The 16,167-nt window shown below is 37.6% G+C and overlaps 2 protein-coding genes across 3 annotated transcripts in view; both read right to left on the reverse strand.

Annotated features, from left to right (window-relative positions):
• Positions 1-16,167, reverse strand: part of LOC139804414 (harmonin-like) — a 38,630-nt gene that overhangs the window by 11,753 nt on the left and 10,710 nt on the right. The window contains exons 8-15 of one of the 2 annotated variants that reach the window (XM_071761651.1): positions 15,428-15,531; positions 14,115-14,199; positions 13,650-13,709; positions 13,412-13,468; positions 12,447-12,589; positions 11,811-11,876; positions 9,557-9,681; positions 8,386-8,459 (exon numbers count right to left, since the gene is read on the reverse strand). In XM_071761651.1, the coding sequence (XP_071617752.1) occupies positions 8,386-8,459; positions 9,557-9,681; positions 11,811-11,876; positions 12,447-12,589; positions 13,412-13,468; positions 13,650-13,709; positions 14,115-14,199; positions 15,428-15,531 (714 nt within the window). Of the gene's footprint in view, positions 1-8,385; positions 8,463-9,556; positions 9,682-11,810; positions 11,877-12,446; positions 12,590-13,411; positions 13,469-13,649; positions 13,710-14,114; positions 14,200-15,427; positions 15,532-16,167 lie in introns of both variants that reach the window. The other variant, XM_071761650.1, reaches the window with a different exon arrangement.
• LOC139804790 (harmonin-like) lies at positions 1,450-7,886 on the reverse strand. Its single transcript, XM_071762403.1, has 5 exons — positions 7,865-7,886; positions 7,554-7,603; positions 5,438-5,590; positions 4,936-5,052; positions 1,450-2,956 (listed from the first exon to the last, which is right to left on the reverse strand). The coding sequence occupies exons 1-5, from the start codon at positions 7,884-7,886 to the stop codon at positions 2,693-2,695; spliced, it is 606 nt and encodes a 201-aa protein (XP_071618504.1). The 3' UTR covers positions 1,450-2,692.

The following is a 16,167-nucleotide window of genomic DNA, read 5'->3' on the forward strand; positions in this document are numbered from 1 at the left end:
CAGTACAATCTTGTCAAAGTTTCTCATAGAAAATATAATGTATTGCAGATATCATTCATCTGGTACAAGCTGTATCCTCTCAAGTTATTTGAATTGCTTCCAGCAAACTGGCTAAGTCCCTTTTCTTATTCTTTTAATAGGGGAATTTTGGGGGTAAGCTTGTTTTTTTTTATTTATTTAAGAAAGAAGTTTTGGAACCAGCTGTAGATATTCCTCAACTAACACTGATTTACATACCAAAATATATCCTAATGTTAAGCATTTTGATCTTAGAAGAAGCAGCAGGTCCAAAGATACCAACTTGTCAGAGCTGCACTGGAACTGAATTATTTCTTCTGAAACTGCATAATCTAGAGAGAGACTTTAGAGTGCCTCAGATAAGGGAACCTGACCTGTCCTGAATCAAAACCAGTGCAAAGAGTTATAAAACAGATGTTGCTTCCTCTGAGTAGAAAAATTGCTTCTTAGCACCCACTATATTAAAAATACATTCCTGGCTCCTTTTCTGTCTCAACAGAACGAAGATATATGCTCCAAAATATACAGGACATGTAAACATGGACTCCATGTCACTGAAGTATTGAAATAAGAAGTCCTCAGAGTCATTTCCACTACTGCCATTAGGTATCTTGAAACACAGCAATGGATCCATGCACATGAATTCAAGTGCTGAATCTTAAATAAATAATCCATGCAGAGTCATCAGCATTACATGGGACACTGATAAAACTACAGCCATTATTAACAGTACAGAACATACCAGGGGATTGCTTGAGGCTGAAGGTGCTTTGCCAACGTGGGAGGTGTTTCTTACAACCTAAACAGTAACAGACTTAGTACCAGATTCATATAAAGTATAGCTAATAATTATTTTGAGAATCAGATCCATTTATACCAGATATTTTCATAGCTGTCAGTGTATTTCCCAGGATTTCTTTCCTTTTGTTAGACATTTGTTCAAGCTGAATTTAAAATTAAATGACCTGGGGGGAGAAACCCCCCCAAATTAGCAATATAAAGACTTACAAGCTTGGGTAATATTAGAAAAGTAAACTTATGGGACAAGAGTTTTCTTGTATTTGGCTTTAGCAAGCATAAACACAAAATCTTTCATGCCTGAAATCAAATAAATGCACTGCTTCTGCTTATTTGTGGTGTTAAAAAATACTTTTTAAAAAGAAGCAGGGATAAATTGTCCAGATTGATTTTTCTTCCATTTCTGAAGCTACATGAGGAATACTGGGATATCTACTTATAAACAAAATATTAATATGGAGCAAAAACTGCTAAAAGCTTAGTTCTTTTCTAATATACACTAACAATATTAAGTGAAAACTGACTTATTTTTGAAGGCTAAGTTCTTTTTATTGTTGTTACCAGATGTATTTTTCTTTAATTATTAACCAGTTCTCTCTAACACATCTAGCAGTGAAAAACTGCCAGATATATATATTGGAAGATACAAGTTTAGGATCAGATCCAGTATGGCAGTTCCTATATTACTTCCTTTATCTGAATATTTTTATTAGCGTTGAGAGAATGCATTTCTCCTCTGAGTGCTGGTATCTTGTACACTTGAGTCACTTCACATAATTTTTATTTTATTGCTTAGGTAATCTATTATTCAGAAGAACATCTAACACCCCAGTTTCAGTGGATCTGCAATATTCTTATAATTCCCAACATGCAAAACACATAGATCAAGCACTATCAAGGGTCTACTAAGAGATTCATAGCTTGCATTAGGGCAATTATTCACAGAGAAATAGCATGCCAGTTTCCCCTGAGAAGTGCTGAACTCACAAATCCTTTTGCACCCCAATCAGAATCATGCAAATACAAAAACTAGTTCAAGTAAACATGCCAAAAATTTTTTAAAAGTTTAAAAATTAAAATGAACAATCCAGTCAGTCAATCCATGCAGAAAACTGTAGGAAGAAAGTGACCATATGGGATCTTCTTGTTTGAAACAAGTTGTTTTTTGCCACAAAAACAAGTACATGAGTACCACTGCAGTGCCATTTCTATCCTAGAATGATTTCTGGTCCAAGATTTCTTCTACTTGATCTTCTGGACTGAGATTGTAATAAGGAGAAGGTTCAAATGTTTTTTCAAAGAAATTCCTAACTTCTGTCAACCATGATTACCAAACATGATAAATGCACCAGTTGCTCACTTCGAGCTATTTCACTGGCAATTTATACCCTGCTGATGTTTTAAAAGGTTGAGCTTCTAAATTTAAACCAATTTTCTTTGTACACTCTTCTCAACTAACATCGCAACTTGACAATATATTTAAAACACTTTCACAAGATATTTTTCACTACACAGATGTTTTTATCAAAGTTAGTTACTGAGTTAAATTTGCTGCCTGCCATTGCTTTTTAAAACCATCATTAAACACTCAAGTCCAAATTTTGTCTTTTTAACTGATACATTCTGCCCGAGATGCTTACATGTGGCAGGGGTTACAACATACATAGGAAGGAGACAGAAAATCCCTCTTGACTTAAATTAAAAAAAAACAAACTACCTCCAGGTTGCATTCACCAGTCTGAAATCATGACACCATCTCTGGCTTTCTTTTCACTTTGCATGTGACAGATGGTTGGATGCAGTGGATAAAGTGGGTGAAGGAGCAGGGAAGGGAGGCCAGGCAGGGGAACGTTAGAGGCTCATGCATCCAAACAGATCATGAGGTCACCTGGGAAGCTGGTGGGACTGCAAGGGCTGGACCTCTTGGTAGTGGAACATTTGATGTAGGAAGTGGATGAGCTGATGGTGCTGGAGTAACAGTGGGAGGTGGTGGAGGAGGAGGTGGTGCCACACGTGGTTTAGGCTTGTCAACGTCATCTAAGTTTATATCATCAAGATCTGTGGTATGAAGCTGCAGGCCACCAGCGAAACGCCGCATTGAGGTGGCAGAAGGAGAAGCAGAAGGACGTCCACTTGCCAACTATGTTCAATAGAACAGAAATCTGTCTTAACAGTTCATCTGCCTGCAACAGCTCTCAAGAAATTAATGGCAAATGCTAGAACATCAATCAACCTAACTGCTCCTCCACAGGAAGGTTTTTGTTTCTCCCACACAGAAGAAACGTTTTCTCTGAAAGCCTTTTCAAAAACGCTCCTTGGGATTCCAGTTTAGAAAGAAAACTGGAGTGCTGAGACAGTAAGCCTTAGCTATTGGGGCAGGGGGGACAACAAAAAAAAAAAAAAAAATCCCAACTGCATGGACTCTTCAGAAGGCAAAAATCATAGGACATGCCCCAGATAACACAAATCTTGCCTCTCTGTCTTAAGAGTAAGGAAGAATTGCTCCTTGAAAAGGTAATTTTATAAAAGAAAAATAAACAGAGACAGACTCTGAAATTCCATGCCATTAAAAAGCAGAACAGGGCTGAAGTCCGGTGTAAACATAACAAGACAAGACAGGGTAACAAGCTTAAGTAGCTATCAAAACAATGTTTAGGGATGCTATGAAATTCAGATCCTCAGAAGGTTCAAGGCCTTCTAATTTGCATTGTGGGGCTGACAAACTCCAGAGTTTGAACTTAAAGAACATCTCACCCCAAAAATAAGATTGGGAGTGTGCAGAATTATTCTGCATATGCTGTTTGAGTTACTAACCTTCATCAGTGATCAATCCAAAGGATTCAAAAAATTCCAGTAGATACTCTCATTTTGTTATTTTGTAGACTCAGCTGAGAAAATACTAGAGATGAGCAGTCCTACATACACATTTTATTCTAATATGACAATACTTCCCTCAAGCAGGTTTCTTTGTTGATATTCTCTGGGGTCTCCTCATCTGCCATACTCACCCTTTGGTACTAAAAACATCTCTTTGACAGAGGTCAAGAGAACTTGTCTGTTCTTGCACCCAAGTAGCAGTTCAAACTGGTAGTACCTAAATATTGTTCAGTTGCATTTATCCCTCAGGAGCATTCTAGTTTTCCATTTTACATGAGTTTAACTGCTTGGGTAGTTTCAGAGAAGAATTTGAATAAAATATATAATGTAATGGGAAAAAATGATGGAGAAAACACAGTGGAGTGTTTGCCTTAAATCATGGTAGAGCTCTGGAGAGAAACTAATCTATATTGATCTGTAATGTTGCCTCTTACTTTACAAAGTAAGGGGGGGACAAAGATCTAGCAGAACACAGGCAGTCAAAATGAGGTAGTGAGAAAAAACTCAGCATACTCATGACACTGTCCTGCTGAGCCCAAGGGCAGGAAGAACAGAAGACCAGCTGCTTTTTTCTAAGCTGCTCCACATTGACCTGAAGGAAATTCATGTGAAAGTGTTCCCTCTGTGGTTGCAATTTCTTGGGGATCCTGGGGGAGTTCAGCAGATTGCAGTGTTCCTCTTAAAGCAGCTGTGCTTGGAAGACAGCCAGAGAAACAGGATGGTGGGAAAGTCTCACTCTATATCTAGAACCATCAGGCTATAAGGCACAATCCCTAACTGCAACCCTCCTTGTTTAGGGGACTGTTTAAAGCACAAAACCAAACCCTCTTCTTTAGGAGTTTAGCTTGTTGTCTGTTTCTTAACCTGTATCTTTATTCCATGCAATACAAGAAGCACCAAGGAACTTATCATCAATAATGTTATTTGCATATGATACTAAAACCTTAGGCTGCATATTCTAGTCTCAGTTTTATTATTGGTTGCATGTCCCACAAGCACTTCATGAGCCAAGAAAATTGCTAACAAAACTAGTCCATTGAAATATTTTTTTAAAATCCACAAAAAATAGGAATGGCACATGCTATAGTTTGTAATTTATCAATTAATGCCAGTTCCCCCCCACTTTACAATACAGCCTAAGAGGGAAAGATCAAGACAGTTTTATCTGGCAAAATCCTGTTGCTTTTAGTACACAACTAGCGAGTTACTATCATGCAATATATGGAAAAGCCAGTATTTTACCTCAGGAGACTCATTCTCCACAGAGGAAATCTGTTCTAACCGTGTCTGACAAAGTCTTTCCACCCAGTGCTGCACCTTTTCTGATTCTTCCAGGTCTTCTCGTTCTGTCTCAGATACCTAACCATAACATCAGTGCATGAAAAAAAGATTACAGGTATAATTACACTACAACTATGTTTCAACAGTATGAACTGCCATTTAAATTAGTTATAAAACTAATTTACTACACTTCTTAGAATAATTTCCTATTTTGCTGTCTTCCATTAAATTCAGCACTATGCATGTGCAGCCATTAGCTGCAGAAGTATGGGCAAAACCTGAGAAACAAGCAAACTTGGGAAAGAGTTTTGCAGTGCAGCAGCAGTTTTGTTTTTTTTTTTTTTTTTAAACCTCATCATCCCTAACATAACTTAAAAAAGTGTCCTATTAAGATAATTCTAATACAAATTCATCTGCTTTCCTTTCAATGTAATTTTCCACTCGACAGGAGAATACAACATACCTCTTGCACAAGACGATTTATTTTCAGTTGTTTCTCTTTCTCCAGCATTCCTTCTTTTTCTTTGGCAAGTTTTTGCTCAAACTCCATTTCCTTTTTATTCTTCTTCTGTTCACAAAAACTGTCACTTTTTGACTTCTTTCTCTCTTTCCCTTTCTGGGAAGTTTTGGTAGGTTTGTTTTTCGTTTGTTTTTTTTAGTTCAACAAATTTTTATATCACCTAAAAAAACTGCAAACTTCAAGCTCAGTACATGAGTGTCTGCCTTAAAAATTTAATTAGTCTGTGCAAGTATGGGGATGGTCTTTTAAAAGAAAATCTAATCCAAGTTGCAGAAAATTATACTTTTTTTGGAGGGCCTGTGCACATTGACATAAGATGAACAAGACCAGACAGTTCAGCTTTTTTGGTCCAATGCAGAATTTTAATATTAGACCACAGAGGTTTGCTATAAAACTCTGAGTAAACAAGCAGTTTTGGTTAGATCTTGATTTGCCCTCTGTCTGTTCTGGCATTTTTACATTAATGCAAGACTGACTGCTTTCAGGTGACAGATGCTCATGTACAAGTAGATGTGAATACTACATGCATAAAACACCTTCATGCATCCTAAAACCAACATTGCCTTCCTGAATAAAACAAAAATAAGGAATTAAAAAAGAAAGGTTTAAGATCAGTGCATAACCTTAATTGCTCCTGGGAAAAGATACTGCATTGTGAAGATCAAACAGGTCCTACCAGCACTGGATGAAATCTGCTCACTAACAGTGAGTGAATTAATGCAGCACAAAGCAACACTAAAATTACACACGTAGAGTACAACCAAGGGGCAAACCCACAGCAACTCTTAGGATTCTCTGTCCCTGCTCTCTCTGAAATACAGCCTTCTCTTTATTTCTACTTTATTGATGTCACATTGCTGCTAGTCTCACCATTTGTAGGGTAGGTCCCAGCTTATATTTAAAAGCCCATGCTCTCCTTTTATTCCTCAAAAAGTAAAAAGGAGCATCTGGCCACTATTGTCATTTACTACCAGTACCCAGGGCAGATAAGCTCTGGGTTTGTTTTTGCTCTGCTCATTTTCATCATCTGCTGACTTTTCATGTTACAGTCCTAAATGTTTATGTTACAGTTCCAGTCCTAAATGTTGACTCAAATACTTCACCTGTCAGATACAATACTGATCTCTCTGAAACCTTGAGTTCTCAGGAGCTACACATATGAACTCGCGTGTCTGCCCCAGCCATCACAAAAAACCAAACCCAAAGCACACAACACAAGAACAAAACCCCCCTAAGATGGCTAATATACATTGAAAGAAATTAAAAGAATAAAGCTACATCAGGAATAAAGTATTTAAAATCCTAAAACCTTGAAATTGCAGTCCTTTAGCAGCAGCTCTATAGATATAAAAATTTTCTATCAAGCTGAAAACATTTCAATTGTTTGTGCTCCTTCTGTGTGACACGCATGCCCAAGAGCCTTTTGCCTTCAGCATTCCTCTTTTGCAAAGGTATAACTGGGAACTTCATACTTTGTTCCCACTGTTTTTTTATCTCTAGAATCCTAGAATGGCCAGGGTTAGAAGGGACCTTAAAGATCACTTAGTTCCAACCCCCTGCACGGGCAGGGATGCCTTCCACTAGATCAGGTTGCTCCAAGCCCCATCCAACCTGGCCTTTAGCACTTCCAGGTATGGGGCAGCCACAGCTTCCCTGGGCAACCTGTGCCAGAGTCTCATCACCATCACAGGAAAGAATTTCTTCCTAATGTCTATCCTAAATCTCCCCTCTTCTAGTTTAAAACCATTACCCCTTGTCCTCTCAAAAATTTTTATACGTTATTCTGAGGACTTCTTGAGAACATAGATATTCACTGCCCACCTGTACTGAACACCTTCTGCAAGGTACTGACACACACTTCCCACTGCAGCTGGCAGGACTTGGTAAGTCCAAACTATTCAAAAAGTAACTTCTAGGCAGATGCATCCCAAACACATCTTTATTTGTGCACACATTAAAAGAAGAGGCATTTGACTCTAAAGAGTATCTAGTAATAGCAGAGAAAAGAAGAAAAAAATTGAAATGCACAGCAAACCAAGTGACAGATCAAACCTTGTACCTTGCGGATTGTGGGAAATTTTCCTTCATACCGATAAAACCATCCAAAAGCTACAGAAAGGTAAAGAAAAAGTTGCTTTTTGAAGAAAAGTCAAGGACTTATTCAGATTCAGATCAATCCAATAATTCAGATTCAGCTCATACACGTAACTGATTAAAATTAGAAGGCACTGCACCAGAAGTTGAATATTACATGACAAGCTCTTAGATGACTTCTTGATCAACTGTGCTAGTACACTTAGTCACAAGCTCCCTAATTTTATTGATACACATTTTATGTTAAGCAAAGCAAATGCAACACAATCTTCATACAGAACCATAAAGCCACAGGCATTGCCAAGATTTCTATAGTCACAGTCTATACCAGTTTTAACAAGGTTTCTTAAAACAAAACAGGGATTCAAAACCATTCAAGCTTCTGGCAGAACACAGTGGCATTTGAGGAGACAGGGAAAGATTAATTTCCTAGGAAAAAATATTTAGACCCAAGTACATAAATATTAAAAAAAACAACCAAAAACCCCCACACTGCTAAGCAAATACATACAAAATTATGGTAATGGATTCCTTTGTAGGAAACACTCCTTAAAAAGCACAGCTCTTGATATAATCCACCTTCCTGTGGGACTGACAGATCTTTTTATTTGTATCAATGTATCTTTAGAAAGCGATGACAGCAACAATGCCATAACCTTTCATCAGCTACCAAAGGACCACACATAGAGCCCTAACAATACCAAATCATCAGTTCAGTGTCAAGACTGACTGTCAGGAGGAAGAGAAACACAGGAAGAAACTGAATTAGGATAGGAGGTTAAGGCTGAGCAGCAAACCTGTTTGTCCTGCTTCATGATCACTTCATCCATGTCATCTGTGTCAAGATGGTCATGTGCAACTCCTTCTAAATCTACTAGAGAAAAGAAGGAGCAAAGGAGTGAGGAGGTAGAAATGACAGTCTAAGTGGAGACTGCCATGAAATGAAAAAGAAATTGGCAGTGTGTGTGACTACACGTTCTCATGAACTACAAAAAGTTAGCAATGGGATAGTTTTCCACACAACTGAAGAAAGCTGAGCTCCTGCTTAAATCAAATCAATTTCCAACCTCCTTCAACTCCGAAGAGCAATTAGGATCTGCATGTGGCCAATGAGTCTGCTCTGCTATGAAGGGAAGCCTGAAGAGATAGGTGGCTTTTCCTGTAAATAAACCATCAGCCATTTGGGGATATCTGGCTTCTAAAAGAATTACCAGCATTCTACTGTGGTCTCATTAGGATAGATGTTATACAGAGAAACATGGCCTGAAGTATCAGAAAGCTAAATGGATAAATGATGTTACAGAAGAAATATTTCCCCATCTCCGTTTCCCATTCATGAAAGGTTAAGTGACTTCCCCAAAGTGACAAGATAAAGCCCCAACTTCATCAGATTAAATTGATGTCCCTTAAGTTATGCAATATCTGCTCCAAAAGCACTTTCCACTTTTTCCTTTTTTACACCCTCCACATACTATCTACAGCTCCCAATTTAGTTTCCTAACTGCAAATCAAGCTGCAAGCTTCTTAAATTCCTTTGGAAAACCAATTCAGACTTACACTTTAGGGCAATTCTTCATGGAAAAGTTGCAGTGTACAAACAATACCTCCCCCCAGTGTCTCGGATAATTTTGAAGCAGACTGCCCAGCAATAGCAAATGAATTTTCAGGCTCTGCAGACTACAGCCTGCTCAAAGATTTGCTACCATGGATGAAAGGAGGAAAAAGATAAAGGGAGAGCTGGGGAGGGAAAAGATTCGGTAAGGAAAATGGAAGGAGGGAAATAATAATCAAAAAATAATTTTTAAAAAAAGTTGTTTCAACATGTACAGGCAATTGACATCTGAGAGAGGTCAATTTAACAGATTGGCTGTTACACACAGCATCTTGTGGACAGGTGCCTGAATTTTGCAAATTCTTAGCAATGTGCCCATGCATACCCTATGAAGCAGATTGAAATCACTGACTTACTTTTGTGTTTGGAATGAGGGGCAGAGTGTACTTCTGCAGTTACAGTTTTTAAAGATTTCGGAGGTTCTTTAGGACCCCAGTCTTCTTCCCATTCCTTTTTAAATTTCTCTTCCTCTGCTGTTATCCTACAGGAAAAAAAGAATACACCTAGGAATTCTGAGTATAAACCCAGCATCACCAATATAAATACATGGAAATTTTTTAGCATCCAGTATGTTTACTATGGTCTATATTAAAAGAGAAAATAATAAACTGCCTCTTCCCCCAAACCAAATTAATTTCCTCAATCTTAGTTGCATTTACCAGGCTAAGTTTTTTCGGAGGCACAGTCACCATAGAATAGTTCAGATTAAAAGGGACTTTCACAGGTCATCCAGTCCAAACCCCCTGCACTGAGCAGGGACATCTTCAACCAGATCAGGCTGCTCAGAGCCCCTTCCAACCTGCCCCTGAGATAGGAAATGCTCAGTAGCAGGGAACATTGGTCAGAATATTTAGATTTGTAACTGCATTGCATTTTAATTTGGAAAATAGGTAATGGGGTTATAATGTAACTTGAAGTAGACAATGTTGAGGGACTTCTGCCAGTTAAGCAGATTTGAAGTTTTTTCAAAAATATATATGGGCTAGTAATAAAGGGCACAGTGACTTAATACAAGGAATGGCTGCAGGGAGGTTTTTTCAAAATGGAGCAGCAGGTTATCCTCACAAACTGTTAATACAGGACAGTATATTCTAGTGAAACTGCCTGCCTGCACTTATTTATTAAACCTAAGCTTTCAAATATGTCATGTCCTACATCACCATTCTCCATGCCCTACACCAAAGTGTCTGATACTGAAGCAGTACTTGGAAATTACGGACTTAGTTCAGAGGAACCAAGAGTTCCTCTGAAGAGAGTGAACATTCATTATAACAGGCAGGCAATCTGGATTTGGAGAAAAGAGTCATTCTTCACCTATGGTGGTGAAGATGTGGTGCTTTTACAGCAACTTTCCATGACATTTGCAGGAATTTCTACAGCAGACTACAATAAAGTACAGGATGTTATCTACTCCCCAGGAATCAGAGAAGAAAAATGAAGTCATCCATGTGCTGCAGTAGAGCCCACAGCAGGACTGGCAGATTTTTTTTTCTCTTGTGACAGCTGGGGACATTATTCCCTTCTGTACTTCATAGATTCCAAAACTCCTGCATTATTTCTATAAAAGAATTTTAGATAACATAGGCACATGAAAGGGGACTTAAGTGAATAAATATGAATGACAAACCATAAAATAGAGTTATGAATCTGAATACTTCAGGGCCAATCACTAAGAGGCTGCATCAGAAAAAGGCTGTAAACTGTCCAATTTCACACTGTCATGGAATTTCCCAATGTTATTCAGAAGGGAAATTCTTTACTGTGATAACAAGATACTATACTGGTTATAGCTCCAAATGTAAACCAAAGTTAAGCTACATTTTTAGTCCTGCCCTTATTCTGATACAATTTTTCAATATGTCTTGTTCATAGATTTTTAAAAAATTAAATAGACTTCACTAATAAAAATCAGATTTCCTGCATAAAACAGGTTATAGACCTTCCTGCTTTAAGTGCCGGAGTTTTCATTTACTTAATTCTTTACAAAAGCCTAATTAAAATTTAGGACTGAAATTTCTACTCAACACTATTAGCATTACATAGTATCTATTTTAGTTTAAATGTAAATACCTTTTGTTTTCAGAACAGACACATACTAAATTCCACTGTGTGTACGCTAAGTATGGACTGTGAACAAAGTAGCTGGTGTTTCATTTTTTAAAAAAATATAAGCTAAGTGGACATGTCACCAAGCCCCAAGTATACACATTTACCAACTCTTCCATCCTTCTTTTTAGTTTCTTTCATGATACCAACAAATTAATACTGCAAGGAAAGGCTTCCTTTCCTGTTCGAATTAAATGTAGTGGTTCAGTAACCACTAAGTTACTGAAGACACAGAATTTCATTACTCTTATATTTGTCTTTACATTAAGATTTTAAAAGTAAGCACCCAACTTCAATTTCACATTGAATTTATTATCAGCATAATCCTCAGTGTCCTATTCCATAAGAGCAGTGTAGTTATTCACATGCACTGGACCCTACATTGAGCTAAATGGAAATATATAAAATTTGTTTTTAGAAAAAAAATGTACAGAATGTTTTCAGTCAGCTCTAAGGACTCTTTTTTTTTCAGGCAGCACACTGTTTATGTGGGTTTTTACTTACTGCTCTATTTCTCTGCGATATCTTTCTTCTTCCTCTGCAGTCTTCTGGGAAATCTCCAGTTTTCTTCTACAACAAGAGGGATTGAGACACAATGGTAAAAATAATATTTTCTTAATAAGAGCTTGGACCAAGTCTATCGGCATATAATTAGTAAATGATACAGACAGTAAATACATTGGGGAAAAATGCTCCTTTCTAGAAGTCATCTTTAGGATACTAAGGGTTCAATATGCTTTCAGGAACCCTGAGGACATTCATGACCATCTAGACAATAACAGCATAGCATCTGTTTAACTCTGTAGTCAGTATACTTCCTCCTGAGAAAATCCCATACAGTGTTACTGTAAAGGTATAAAATGTGTAACTGTCTGTCTGAAAATAAAAGATGAGGGAATGGTATCAGGAAAATAACTGACATATCACTGAATTATAGGGTTATGACAGTCAAGGAACAACTCAATATGTGCTTGAGAGATATCAGCTCTGAAAACCCAGACCAAAGAAAACCACAGGATAAGGATTTATGAATGGAGCAGCAATAAAATTAATCTGAGAATCTTCTCACAGTTATTCCTGTCTTCCACACCCTTTCCAAATCCAAGCTCAATTTTTCAGACCATCCTACACAGTTCTTACAATCTCTCTTTCTCTTGCTGCTCTTTGATAATTTTGTTTGTCTCCAGTGCAAGTCTCTTCTGATGCATTAACTCCTGACGTTCTTGCTCATGGACACGAGCTTCTCTCTGCCTTTCTTCTTCAGTCATGAACAGCTCCTTTCCCTGCAATCACAACCATCAGCTAAATCAGTTTTGTGTTCCATTAATGTCATTCTTCTAGGAAATAATGCAAACCCAATTGCATACTAGCTCATCTGCCATTTCCTGACATTACTTTTTCTGACAAATGCTTTCTGGAAGACTCTGAAGATCTCATCACTTCCTTCCAAAGAGCTACTCCAGCTTTAGTCTCAAAATTATGATGGGCTAAATGCCTCCAAACAGACAAGCAGCTACTAAAGTCAGCACAGTCATGCCAAAAGACATGCTCAGTGTGCTGCCCAGAAAAAAATTCCACAGTTTCTTGAAATCTACTTGAGCATTGCCATGCTAGAGAAAGCACACATAAGCATCTTTTACTATCTTGCTCCACACAGGACAGTTGATATCTATTCATCTTACTATAAGAAGGATTAAAGCTGTAACAAAATTAAAGTATTCATTGAAAGCCACACACTGAAGTCAGTGGAAAGATTTAATTAATTTCAGCTGGCTTTAAATTAGGCCCCAAAGGTGTATTGTTCTGTTGTACAAAACAGTGGAAGTGCTAATACAGTAAAGACATGAGATAAACCATTCCACAAGGAATTAATTTGGAATATGACTAATACATCAGCTATTTACATGGAAAGATCAATGGACTCTAATGCAATTCACCTTCCATGTTTCAGCAGAAGCTGCTTTCTGTTAGACCAGAAGTTCTCCAACATGAGAGACCATTATGAAGAAGTTAATTTTCATTCCTTGTCAAGGGAATAATTTTGCATTGGTCCACAGCCATACCAATTTTCACAAATGTTCAGCTTTTATAAATGTAATACTTACAGCACCTGCTACCACAGAGATAGTCAAAGTACGGCTACTTTTAAGGACTCTGACAGCCTGCAAATTAAAACAAAAATTAGTCTGAATTAAGTAATAAAAGACCTGTAAATACACAGTGAAAGATGGTGGTTGTCACAGCTGGGATTTCCAGAGGGCCTAATAGAAGCTAGGAAAATCAGGCAGATGCTTACTAAGCTAACAGATATGTATTCAAGGAATCAGGAAAACTTGAGCTTACCTCTTTATGATCCACGTTAGAAAAGTCCACTCCATTTACCTCAACAATCTGGTCACCCACCTAAAGGAGTTAATCCAAATTTTAGTACAGAAGCTAAATTAGTACCTGTGGTTCATGAAAACAGAAACATGTACTTTCTAACATTCTGAGTACACTGACCATAGGTACTGCCTGAGTACAAAGGGAACAGACCAGAAACTGGCCAGGCTGCCTCTGAGCTTGATGGACTATTGGCCAGGCCTGGGAGGGCACTTCTTATGTTCCTAAAATTTAAGATATTTGGTTCATTTGAAATGTATCTACACAGCAGTTCTCTCCCATATGAAAAAAAAACAAACCCAAACAAACCCAAAAACCTAACCAAACACCATAGCTAGTGACTTTACTGTTACTCAGAATCCTTGAAGCAGTAAATACCAAACAATATTTTCTTGTGGTACCCACCCTGGAAAATGCCATACATACCTCTAAGCCCACCTCTGCTGACAGAGAACCTGGCTTCACATTGCTGATAAAAATCCCTGGCTTTTGTGTTGGACCACTGGAAATACTGGGGAAATATAGAAACCAAACATTTATAGGATAACATTTATAGGAAAATACAGCGTAAGACAGTAGGAAGTCTTAGTCATTTTTCTATAAATTTGTTTCTGATGAAAAAATGTTTTTGTGTTATTAAACTACTCTGAAACAAACCTCAAAATTTGCCAGTATACACACAATGGTTTTTCAGCCTCCTTTTCTATCCTTTACCCCACAAATCTGTGATTTGAGAAAAAGCTAAAACCCAATTAAAAATATTCAAGCTTCTGGATTTTACCTCAGCTGAAACTAACATAGTATACTGAATTACACTGTCAAAGGCACTGGGACACCAATGACATTAGAAGGCAAGTATGAAACATAATGAAGAATTCCTAATTGCTTGCACTTTTACTCACTGGACTGCTGTAAGCTGTACCTACAATATCCTGTTATTTCTCAGGATCATTTATCAGAAGGAAGAAGGGTGTTTCAACCAGGGGGCAACATCTAGCCTGGAAAATTCAAGCTGCATTCTACACTGTCCATATACACAGCAATGGACTTTTCTATATTATGTATATAACCAGTGATGTTGAACCACGCCTCCTGATCTGTAAATAATGCTGTTAAAACCTTTACATCTTCCAAATAAAAGGAAAGAACTTGCAATACAGTCTTGATAACTTCAAATATAAACCCCAGAATTTATGACAGACCCCGCAATATACATTCTACTCCAAAAAAACCTCTATTCCTAGCTGCAAGGATGTGAGTCTGAGAAGCATCTGTTCATTTTCTTAAAAATCTTGCAAGTTTGACATTATTTTTAGGTACTGGATATGGCTATGTGATGGCTTCTCAGCTCTAAAAAGGATCCCAGAAAACAGTCTGAGTTCAGGGAGTGAACCTGACACAGGGCAGTGCTGGAACTTGCTACCTCACAGAGCAGCATTGAAAAATATTTTTAAAAGTATAAGCATTTAAAGGATAAAATTCCATGACAAGTTGTATTGTGTCACTTTCAGCCTGCTCTTACTGTGCAATTTTCAAGATTTTTCTGGATTTAAGTCCAAACTCACAACTTGGGTATTTCTACATAACTACTCAAGGTGTGCCACAGATATCCTGGTGTTCCAGTTTGCCTTCCTGATCCAGTGTGGGTCTCCATTTTTCTGATATATCAATGACAGATGGGAATAACAGTCTTGGATGTGTCACTTAACAAACCAGTGACATGAGAAGCATGTACCCACCTGCATCCCATGCCTTTTGTACCAATCAAGCTAATGAAGACTTTCTTCTCTTTATTGTCCCTGCCCCCAGAAGAAGCCAGACCAGCAACACTGCCCTTTCCTTCCTGTAGGGGGATTAAAGAATGCTGCAGATGTTACTCCATGTTGATGTCTATCAAGACCACTATAAAACTTCCCAAAACCAGGACCAAACCCTGCCAATGTCAACATAAGATTCCTCCCAGGTCCTGCTGGAGATGAATGTAAAGTACAGTCATTTCAGTGGAGCTGCAAGGCTGAAGTAAAAGACTACATAACCTTTTCTATTTGGAGAAGATTATATAAATAATCAAATTTTGTCTTCAGAAAAAGGTGAAGGAAAATTAGAGGAAAATGATATGGCAAAATAATTATGTAGATGTTCCCACACAAAAGAGTTAGAAAAACATTCAAGAGTGCTTATTATTAATCTGAAAGCAAAAGAATGGTAATTGTTGTCTCTCTTTTCATTGCTACAATCCATTGAAGTCTCTTGCATTCAGGCCTGTCATGCCTCCTCTAATCGAGCTAAAATAGACCAAATGATCTGCTAAAGATTTATACAATAGTCTGCTTAGTTAATAAGCTCAGGAAAAATAAAGTATCGATTAACGTAAAAGATACTTCATTTGTAACCTGCCCTTTCCTTACCTAATGATTCCAGAATAATTTAATACCACAAAAGATGTTTCTCCCAGGACACTTGTAATAAGAAACACTTT

Source organism: Heliangelus exortis, chromosome 18, assembly GCF_036169615.1.
Source record: "Heliangelus exortis chromosome 18, bHelExo1.hap1, whole genome shotgun sequence".
Classification (NCBI taxonomy): Eukaryota; Metazoa; Chordata; class Aves; order Apodiformes; family Trochilidae; genus Heliangelus; species Heliangelus exortis.